We start from the raw sequence: 10,784 nt of genomic DNA on the forward strand, positions 1-10,784 counted from the left end.
GCCCCACATCTCAGTTCCATTTGGATTATCCTGGCTTCATCTGAAAAGCAGAACACAAGTGCACAGACAAGATATTGCTCCATTTTATAACAGTATTTACTCTTATTAAGCTGTAAGTGCTAATAAAGAAATTGATTTTGCATTATAGAAGTATTTCTATACTATGTCAGAACTAATAATTCAATAAGACTAACTCAAACACTACTGACTAACATTCATTCCTTTTAGATGGGAGGCTGAAGACCTGGGTTTATGGTGTAGCTGCTGGTGCATTTGTTTTACTCATCTTTATTGTATCTATGATCTATCTAGCCTGGTGAGTTCTTTAATTATTTACAAACAAGCAGTCCCACACAGACTGTAATGCAAGTGTTTATATGTGCTGCTGTAGAAGCTGCAGGCACTTCTGTGAGCTGCAGTGTTTAATTTTCTATGTCCTTTTGTCCAGGCTCAGGTTAGTGGACTCCAGCTGTATTCTAGATGATGGCTAAAATTTCTTACAAAAAAGGCATAGCTTAATGTACAGTTTATTTTTGCCCAGTTTGTCTCTGTTAATAACGTACTGTGTCCATGATAATTTCATTGCATCTGTATCACAAAATGCAGAGAGAAATAACAAGAAGAAAATTTACTAATCAGGCAAGACAGATGTGGTATTTGGCAGGATATAGAGAGACACAACCAAAAAAATTCTGAAAACTTTATGTGTTTTTCATACATAAAATGATGTTTTGTTGAAAAGTCTTAGTGTATATGAAAACACAGATTTTTTGCAAGAACAAGTACTCCTCAAGAATGCTCTCCCTGTCATTTTTTTTGGTCCTGTTTGAAATTGCTGATCCACATGACTATGCAGGTGGAAGGCAAGGGAAGCGTGGTTGCATGCATCAAGCTTTTGGCCAGACTGCACTAGTAGACATTTGAGGGGATTCTGGATTTGTTTGGTTTTTAGTAAACCTTCCCCAAAACCCCACTTCTGTCTGAGTAAAGAACAAAATATTTTTTTTTTTTGAGGAAAAAAATCCATTAACATACAACTCCACTGCAGATTCTTCAGGCTGAAATCTATGGCCACTGCAAGACGCTGTAACAACTGGTGTGGTAACAAAGAATTAGATTTGGACAGCCTAAGTGCAATAGTTGAGATAAGATTTTGGACAAGACTGAGGAAGCACAGGCTTATATTACCCTCTAAAAGAAGACAAGTACTAAAGCATGCATAAACATGCATTTTCTTTTGGCTTGGTAATTTTTTAAAACTTCATCAAATGGATTGGAAATACTGCTGGATTGAAATTTAATTCATGGCTAGGCGGGGAATGGTTATGGCTAAGAGCCATATCCCTGCTATTTATGACTGGTTTGATTATAACATCTAGAATTGACTGTAGTCATTCCAGCAAGTATAATGAGATAATACTAATCTAAAGATGGAATTTTCCTGTAAAAACCATTGATGTGTTAGCAGAGGTTAAGATTTGAGTCATATAATTTAAAAGAACTTGATCACGGTTTTGATACATGAACAAATATTGCACTGCAGGCTCTGGGTTTTTCTGAAAACTGACTGATCTTGCAGGATTACCTGCCAAGGATTTTGTCAAGTCACATCAGCCCCATAACAGTGTGTTCCTGAACAAATGAACTTTGAATTAGATGTTGCTTTGGGTTGATACAGAGATAATTACTGATCCAAGTAAAGGGTTTAGGCTTATAGCTTTTACACATGAACAACCAAATGCATTATCTTAAAACAACGCACTCATCTTTCATTTAAGACTGAAATCCATCTTTGCCATGTTATTAGTTTCTTGTTCTATTTACAAATTATCTTATTGTTGCAGCAAAAAGCCAAAGAAGCCCCAGAGAAGGCAGAACAACCGACTGAAACCTTTAACCTTGGCTTATGATGGAGATGCAGATATGTAAAATATAACTTCTCATGGTGACAAATGGAGTCTAAATTAATGGATTGAAATCAGAAGGTATCCAAAGCCACAGGGATTTTCTATGGAGTGGAATAAGTGTTTTGACTTTTTCTTTTTTTGTAATTGCACCATGGATAAAGAAGGATGGATTTCATAATGCCTATGGATATTCAAGGTATTATTGCTTTACTTTAGACCATCAACACTGAGAAATCTGGCAGAATCACGTTAATAGATGCTACAGTTGGAGATTTGTAGTCTTTCCTCAATCTTACAAACTACAAGCACCACTTCTGTTTCCAGAATACTGTAGCTGACATAGTATTAACAGTTGGAAGCCCCGGCAACATTAACCAAGTATAATCAATACGCATGAAGAGTTTGTACCAAGCTATGACTCTATATTCAAGAATAACATATATACTCAGTTCAACCATATGTATTGCTCTATCAAATTATATACTTGTTAAAGAGCATTTTAGTGCTTAGTACGGTATTAACTTTTAACTGGGATTAACCCACTGAGCAAGTTCAACAGTTTGCCAGTTCACGATAACTTGTGTTAACCTGCATTTCAGAGGGCAATGACTCACTTGCAAAATTCTGTCCTGTTATCACTCCAAAGTATAAAGGCCTCATATCTACATCCAGAAAGGAGGCATTCTCAGATTCAGTATTTTCTAGCAGTTCTTGTCTGGAAAAAGAATACCCATTGTAAATGTTACAATACGTTTCTACTTTCTCTAACTCAGACTGTTGCCTGCATCTTTTTTTGCTACATGTAAGGCAAATTTTTGCACTATATTAGTGCAGCATGATATGCACTTAACTAGTATTGCCATAGAAACTGCCTCTTTTCAGAAAGGATGATGATGTATCTTGTGTAAGGATTGTCCAGTAGACAGGTCTTGAATCCAGAAGAGAGTAGCATTTTGTTTGGACTGCGACTGGATGGAATCAGCTGACGACGTGTACTGTACCCACTGCTCCTCGTCACAGCGGCCATTTGTAGTCTATATCATGGCAGTAATACAAGTGTCTAGTTTCTTGGCCCATCTACCTGTACTGGTATGGAGTGTCCTGCTGGTTTCTTATTGTACTTTGAAGGCTGTTTATGACTAGATTTTTTATATTTGTTAACTTTGTTAGAAAAAAAAAAGAAAAGAAAAAGTGGTTGCCCTGTAATACTGAGTGACATACTTACTGTCTGAAAAGGTATTCTGATTGTTTGTTCAAATCAAATAAAATCATTTTGCCTTTTTTTTTTCTTCTGCTAGTAATGACCATTTTCACTGTTGCAATACTCAGAGCCCTTTTGTCTTTTCTAATTAGGACAGTTGGATAGACTCTTAATTATTCAGTTAAACTCATGAGTATACTGGCAAGTCAACAATAAGATCAATAGTTCTGCTATTTTAATACTCATGACTTTTTTAACAACTCTGGCAGTATAAAAACTTTTAACCTCCTCCATGCTTATGGCTTTTCAGTGTTATGCTTCCAACATGAAGCTCATTGACTTGCCACTGTATCTACATGCTTATCACAGGTGTGATTCGTGACCTGAGAAGGGTTATTGTCATCAAATGGCTTCTACATGTAGCTTGAACATATGAGTGACTGTGCCACTACTAAGCAATATAAAACTTTTATCAGGCAACCTCTCAAAAATAATTGTTATATAAAGTTCAATATTAGGTTCTCAGGTCTTTTTTATAACCTAAACCATTTCTGCCTATTCAACACACTATTTACTCAAGAAGCACCAGTTTTTGCACACCGAGTTCGCAAACTTTAGCCCAGATCCACTGAAATTGATGACAAGACTCTTGTGGACATCAATGGGTAACATCAGTCCTTAAAAATATCTACTTTTGTTCCATGTAGAATAGTTGTTGGAACCAATGTGCATTTTGTGAATGTTCAAGAGAGATTATGGTCCTACTTTAACTTAGATAACTTATATTACTGGTGTGGCGTTACTACATCAAAGCAATTACCTTCCTCCAAATACATAAGTATTCCCCAAACAGGAATGATAAGCAGAGAGGAACAATAGTAACAATCTTTTGCACAGGTTTAATTTCTCATTTTATACCTTGATCTGGCCACAGTTGGTGACGTGCCATGGCCCCCTGCCACAGCAGTAGCTCCTCTGCATACGCATTGCGGGACTGGGGACTTCAGTCTTGCATCACTTTGTAAAGATCCATAGGAAAAAAAGATGTTTTGATGAATTTAATTACTTCAGCATTCTTGACTAGAAAACTAGAAAAACCTAGTTGATTCCTATTTTGTCAGATGTACAAAAAGAAATGTGGAAAAGTTATAAAGTTTTTTAAGAATAACTACCATGTGGAGTCATAAAGCTTAACCATGATTTCTGTACCTTTAAAAGTCTGATTCTGTGTTGTCAAATAGTATTGGACCAATAAGGAGTTGAGGGAACAGGATTTCTTTCATTGGCTATGAGTCATCTTTATTATACTAGGTGGTCATAGCAGTAACTGTTGTTTAGTTCTTGCCTTGAAGATTTTTATGTCTGAAGTCTAAGAATTTAATAAGTTGAAGTTAAAAGTATGCTATCTCCTTTATATTACTTTAGAAAATGGACAAATAAAGATGAGGTTTTTTTAAAGTATATTTGGCCTTTCCAGTCCATGCAAGTATTTTAGTATGTGTCACGTTTTATATTCTGTCAGTGAATTTTGCTGGTGCACATCTGCATCATACTAGTGCTGCATTTAAAATCTAGATTTTTGTTTTCCTTCAAATGAACAAAGTGCATGGAAATTTGAAGTCAGAATGACTTCTGTCGCTATCAAGAAAAAATATTAGGCTATAAGAAGGGCTGAAATGTTATGTAAAGCTACAAGTTGCATAGATGATTAAGCCCTCTAGCATTGAAACAGAAATAAATAATAGGTGAACTATCAGTACAGAATGAAAAGCAATTTGCTTTAAAAATCAGAGTGCTTCTACCAATCCAGTGCCTAAAGCAGCCACTCCCGTAGATTGTTAGTTTGTGAAAGTAATGTTTCCAGTGATCAAAGAAACCATTCAGAAAATAGCAAAGTAGACATTTTCCTGTTGATGTGGTGGTTTGTATTTTCCTTTTAAAATCTGTAGGTTTTAGATTACTGTGTCTGCTTTGAGTCCTGGAGCAGTTCCTTTTTGAAGCTTTGATGCAACTGCACAAGTTTGTCTATATTTGGTACAAAACATCGATTTTGAAACTCCCTCCTGCCAAAATATAATAAAGTTTGTTTTCTAGTATAACAATCTGAAGAGACCAATTTAAAAACTCTGTGTATAAATCACTGTAAAATATACTTTGAGTGAAATGGAAATCTGTCTTTTTACCTGTATGTAAATTGTGCTCACACAAAGTTAAGAGTTTATTTTGCCTAACTTAATTTACTTGAATATTTATTTTGTAGGATAAGGAGGCAGCTGTCTGAGGAATGTTTACCTTTTTTTTTTGTTAATGTTAATTTGTAAATTGTGTAATGCATTTTTATTTTTTAAATTATGTATATTTCTTTTTTAATGCACAAAATGTTTACGTACAACTACTGCAAATTCATGTATATTGTCACTAAGCTTTATTCAGTTAATACAAATGACATGAAAATGTAACACCTCTTACATTTTCATCTGGGTTATTTTTACATAACTGGTGTATTGCTGACAAAAAAGATGAACACAAAATCATTTAATGTCTTTTTTAAATAAATGTAGTATACTGTGCTGGAATAGAGTAACAATAAAAGCCAGATACCTAAAATATTACCACCTTTTAAATAGTCTCTTTTTTTTCTCTGAAATAAATTAGCAAAAATATTCTTGTTAAAATTAGTATTTCTCTTGAAAAAAGAAAGAAGGGTGACTATCGAAGTCTGTTTCTGCAATCCTTGTTGGCATAGAAGTTTACAATGCATATTTAATTGATTGATAAATATCCAATAAATATAATCAGTTGTATTTTAATTTTTTTTTCCTTAATGGCCATTTTTAGGTCAGAAATAACAACCTATTTGTGGGGAATAAGAAATGGATCAAGATCTCACTTAAAAGACAATTTATGGGGTTTTTGTCCCATTTCAGTGCTTATTACCTCCCCAGTAACCTTTCCAAGCTACCCTTAAAAGGTTTCAATCCAATTTTGAGAGAACATAAGTCTGATTTTAGAGGCATTTCAGGATTTTCAAAAGTACCTGCTATCTCTGTTTTCTCCCTCTGGAATACACAGTGAAATAACAGAAGCATTGGACTTGTCTTCCTACCTGCAATGTAATAGAGGTGTTTTTTTAGACCATTTAAAATTGTTTAATTCTACAAACAGATACACAAGATACTTGAAAGAAGAATGATAAAACTCTAATCTAAACTCTGCAGAAGATAATTACCTATGATATGCTAATGAATATCATAAGGTCTTCACACTCAGTAAACAAAACTTATCGTAGGACTTTGGCAATTGATTGCAAGCCTTCTAGAGTAATGGCTTAGATATTGGGAAATGTATTCTTTATTTATTAAAAAAAAATAATAATATTATTTTCCAATACAAGTATAGTGAAAGGAGATTTAAAAATAGGTAAATCAAAAAGCTTAGATGAGCACTGTAAATATTTTAGACTTCTAGTAACGTAAAGATCTACAGTATTAAGTCAAGGAAACTATCCTGCTGAGGCAGTAGTGAGCTTAAGCATGCATTCAGGATCTGCTTGGCATCTCTAAGCACAAAAAGGTTATTTCTGAATCTGCTGGTTGCTTTCTGGGACACAGGAAAGCTGAATGTCTATGCAAAAGCAGCCAATGACTAGAGAGTTGAACAAACGATTTGCATTTTTTCAGGGGTGGGGATTTACGGGGCGGGGGGGGGGGGAGTGTCTTAGCATCTGCTTGCCTGCTCGTTTGTTTTCCAGCAGAGGGAGCAGACGACTCATTTAGCTTTCCTTAATTTGGGCAGTGCCCCTGGCCATGGAGAGGATTGTCCTCTGGTGGCAAGCGGGTGAAGCATCTCCTACCTGCTTTCGAAAACGGGCATCTTTGCAGAGTCCCAATTTGATGTAGAAGGCTGCGAGGCTCACCGTGAGGCACACCGCACACCTTCAGCAATGTTTGCTGACAGGCAGCTTCACACTGGGAGAGGGTTGTGTCTCGTGAGAGCGCAGTGGTCGCGGAGTGGAAAAGGTTCACAGCAATCTGCTGGTGCTCACGGGTGGTAGCGCTTGAAGCTGCCCCTTCCAGCCTGATGCATCAGTCATTTCTGGTATTAATATTCTGACCTGCCTTGACAAGCTTATACTGTTGGATGCTGCCTAATCCTGCTGCTCCCAGTCTGGTTAATTAATGCTGGTGCTGAAAAGGCTGTGTGAGTGTGGGGTCCTGGTGGACACTCAGATGACCATGACCCAGCTGCAGACCCTCGCACTGAGGGAGGCAACTGCACACAGGGATGCACTGGCAAGAGCTTTAAGGAGATTTTTAGTCCCCCTCAGCACTCACAAGGCTCAGTAGAAGCCCCATGTCTGTTTTGGGACCCCCTTTGATTAAAAGACTTTCAGTTTGTCACTGTGGTGAAGCTAAGACTAAGCCATATGATCACAATCCACAATCATAGCTATTTTTCCATATTAAAAGAAATCACATTTCAAACAGTTCAAGATTGAACCTATTCAGTTATTACTGTGTGTTTATGTATTCACAAATCCTTTGTGGTCTTAGAGAAAATAAGATTTGGTACTTGTCTTTTTACAGATGAGAGACTGATGGCTCCCACATATGTTTTAATATTTTTTGGGTTGCTTCAAAACCTAGTCCTAAAGTTTATTGTATTCTGAAAGTGAAATTATTGAATGAGTTTTTGTTTATTTTCAAACATAGTCTACATAGAATCATTGTATTTCTTTAAAACAGCAGAGGATTACTTATTTCTTTCTCAGAAAATATCAGATTAGGTTTGTTTAGCTTACAAATAAAAAAAAAAAGTTTCTTCATAAATTCAGTGTAAGGTTTGAAAGTAACTCTATTTTTTTCCTTCCCTTAACAATTACAAAAAAACAAAAACCCTTTCTTACCTGTAGCTGTCAAACTGTGACTTAAATCTCAGCTTTTTAATTCTTTCCAGTGCTGCTCATTGAGTTGCACATAAGTAAACAGCAATAGGATTTCAACCCCTGACCAGAATGTAGCTAAGAGTTCTGTGAATACACGTTCACAGTTCATTGGCTATCCAGTACCGTCAGATTATGTTTAATGAACTGCCTAATGAAGTTCTAGGAAAAAAAACTTGCCCAAACTTACACCACTTGTATCACAGAACGAATACGAAAACTGTCACAGAAAAAATAAAGGAAGAGTGACATCTTGTGTCTTGCTTTCATAGTCTAAAGCTGATTCCCTTAAAAACTTTCCTCCTGTGCCCCCATTGTGTCTTAGTGCTTAAAATAAATGCCAGATTCCATCCTTAGTTGGAAGTTTTCTGATTTGCACTGATTGCTGTCATAGCCTTAATTCTCTTTTGATCTGTCTTCTTGGTCTTAAGATCAACAATATTTACCAGTTGACAACTTACAGGTATTTGAAGGCGTGCTATCAAATCCCAAAATATGCATGTTTAAAATGTGAATCTTGAGGCTGAAATGACTTGTTTCCTCTCTTAATGCAAATAAAGCTGCAGCTATATATTTTGAAACCTTGAAGATACCTAATTCTACATATTTCAGGTTTATTCACACAATTCTATTGCTATTACTTTACTATTCACTTGTTATACTCATTTTGTGTTAATTTTAATTGTAAAATCATAGTAAGAGCTGTCTCCTCTGTATGTACAATTAGAACAGATAACTCCCTCTTTGTAAAACCTGACTGTGATATGACAATGAACAACAACTGAGAGAAGCTCAGATTCTCAGTAGATAGTATTTTTCCAGCAATTCTGTGGTGAAAGCTTGGTGGAATAGCTTGGAAGTGTTCTCTATTTCTGATGTCCTTGAAGAGTAAATAAATAACCACAGAAGTCAACAAAAGCCTCTATTTCTGTGAGCAGCAGCTTGGCAGGAGTTTATGTATTTACATTTCCTATTTCTGACTGTTACCCTAAACACACATGGACGTTCTGGTTTTAGTTACTTTATCTATAAGCTACACCAACAACTTAAAATCATGGATAGTACGGATGATTTCAAGGTATATTTAAAACAATCTGAGATATGTAGCATCATACATGTGATAACACAGAACTGAGTTCAGGTCTATATTTTGTACTTAAGGTCATGATGGGAATCTCCATACATGTATATTTCAGCTTTGAATCTAATTTTTATTTTTTATATTCTACAAAATGAAAGAAATCTTCATCACTTAATTTGATTTGAACCAACATAATAGAGAGTAAAACACCCCACATGCTCAGTACTGAATAGTAATACCTCTCATAAGCATGTCCATGCAGGCCCTCGCATATTTCCCTCACTGGTATCATCTTCTGCAAGGAACAGTTCTTACTGAAATCACTCTTTACAAACAGGCTCTGTTAGGCACTCATCTCATTATTAGCCTCTAAACCATAAACTACCAGTTATTAATACTGTCTCTGTGACCTACTAGCAAAGAACCATTGCCCCATATGAAGCTCGAGTCCCAAGGTAGTCTGACAAACTGGTAGGAAATAAAGTTTCGCTGGCTCAATGCTGCTTGTTATTTTAAGGATTATCTTGGTATCTTCCTCACTACTCTGTTTCTTCAGTCTCCAAGAATGAAACATTCTGTAGCTCCATTTTATGAGTGGAAATTGGTGACAACAGGTTTCACTCACCCAAGGAAAGAAGTTTTGTGACTGCCTGAAGCTGAATTTAATAAAATGAAGAAAAAGCTTTCTGCAACATTAGAACAGCAACTGGAGCTAAACCCTACATTTCTCCCTTAAATGGTCTCCACTTACTAGTTGATGAGGAAGTCACTTGTTCAGTTTTGCAGAAATATAAAAGTAAGCTTTGCAGCACAAGCAAGAAGTTGTAATTCTCAAAATGGCTCTCCAAATCCATTGCAGAATCACAGTGCTAAAGAAGCCAGGGCAGAAGTCTAATGGCTTCAAAATTATAAATGGGCCCTTTCAGAAAGGTAAAACATTTTAAAGTTAAGAATTGCAACATTCCATCTCTGTTAACACATTCTCTTTGAAATGAGGTGGTACTGCAATGACAAGACTTTCATCTGCCACCTTAGATCAGTGAAATGGCAGTACAGTGTATTTCTCCAGAATACTTCATGGATCTCATAAAAAAGCCTTATCACCATGTATTAAAAATTGTCTTTAGGTTTAACAAGTTCTTATAAGCTATAAAGCTTTCTGCTACTATTTAAGGCTTTATATACCTACAATAACCCTATAGAGATTATAAGAAAGTAATGTGATAATAACATCTATTATTACTTGATTTACATTGTTTCAAGTTTTTAAGTCCTACTTCAATAGTTATCAATTACCGTGCAAAACATCCTAGTTATTCCTCACATCAGCTAAATTGAACTATGTACAGAAGAAGAAAATAGGCTTGGGAGGTCTTTTGTTTTGTTTTGTCTTGGCTTTTTGTTCCATGGGTTTTTTTTGTTTTGTTTTCCCAGCAGAATCACAGGACAATTAAATAGAAAGGAATTATATTAAATTGTTTTCAAAGAGGGGAAAAATATTATTTTAAAAAATTGTCCAAATCCCTGCATGTGAATTTCCAGCTTTTCATTCTCATTGCTTTTAAAAAAAAAACCCCAGCTCTTGCATTTGCCATACAATCCCCAAGGACAAGGAAGGGAATTTGTTCATTGTGCTCTCAGTTTTTCAATGGA

The 10,784-nt window shown here is 35.7% G+C and overlaps 1 protein-coding gene across 1 annotated transcript in view; it reads left to right on the plus strand.

The window, feature by feature from the left end:
* The window catches only part of THSD7A (thrombospondin type 1 domain containing 7A), a gene marked incomplete at its 3' end in the record, with an annotated part of 196,496 nt that extends 194,567 nt beyond the window's left edge, over positions 1–1,929 (plus strand). Inside the window, exons 27-28 of the mRNA XM_080339999.1 lie at positions 229–316; positions 1,845–1,929. Coding sequence (XP_080196125.1) covers positions 229–316; positions 1,845–1,929 — 173 coding nt within the window. The remainder of the gene's footprint in view (positions 1–228; positions 317–1,844) is intronic.
* Positions 1,930–10,784: the final 8,855 nt, after the last annotated feature.

The sequence above is a fragment of the Nesoenas mayeri genome, assembly GCF_963082525.1.
Source record: "Nesoenas mayeri genome assembly, chromosome: 2".
NCBI classification, from domain to species: domain Eukaryota; kingdom Metazoa; phylum Chordata; class Aves; order Columbiformes; family Columbidae; genus Nesoenas; species Nesoenas mayeri.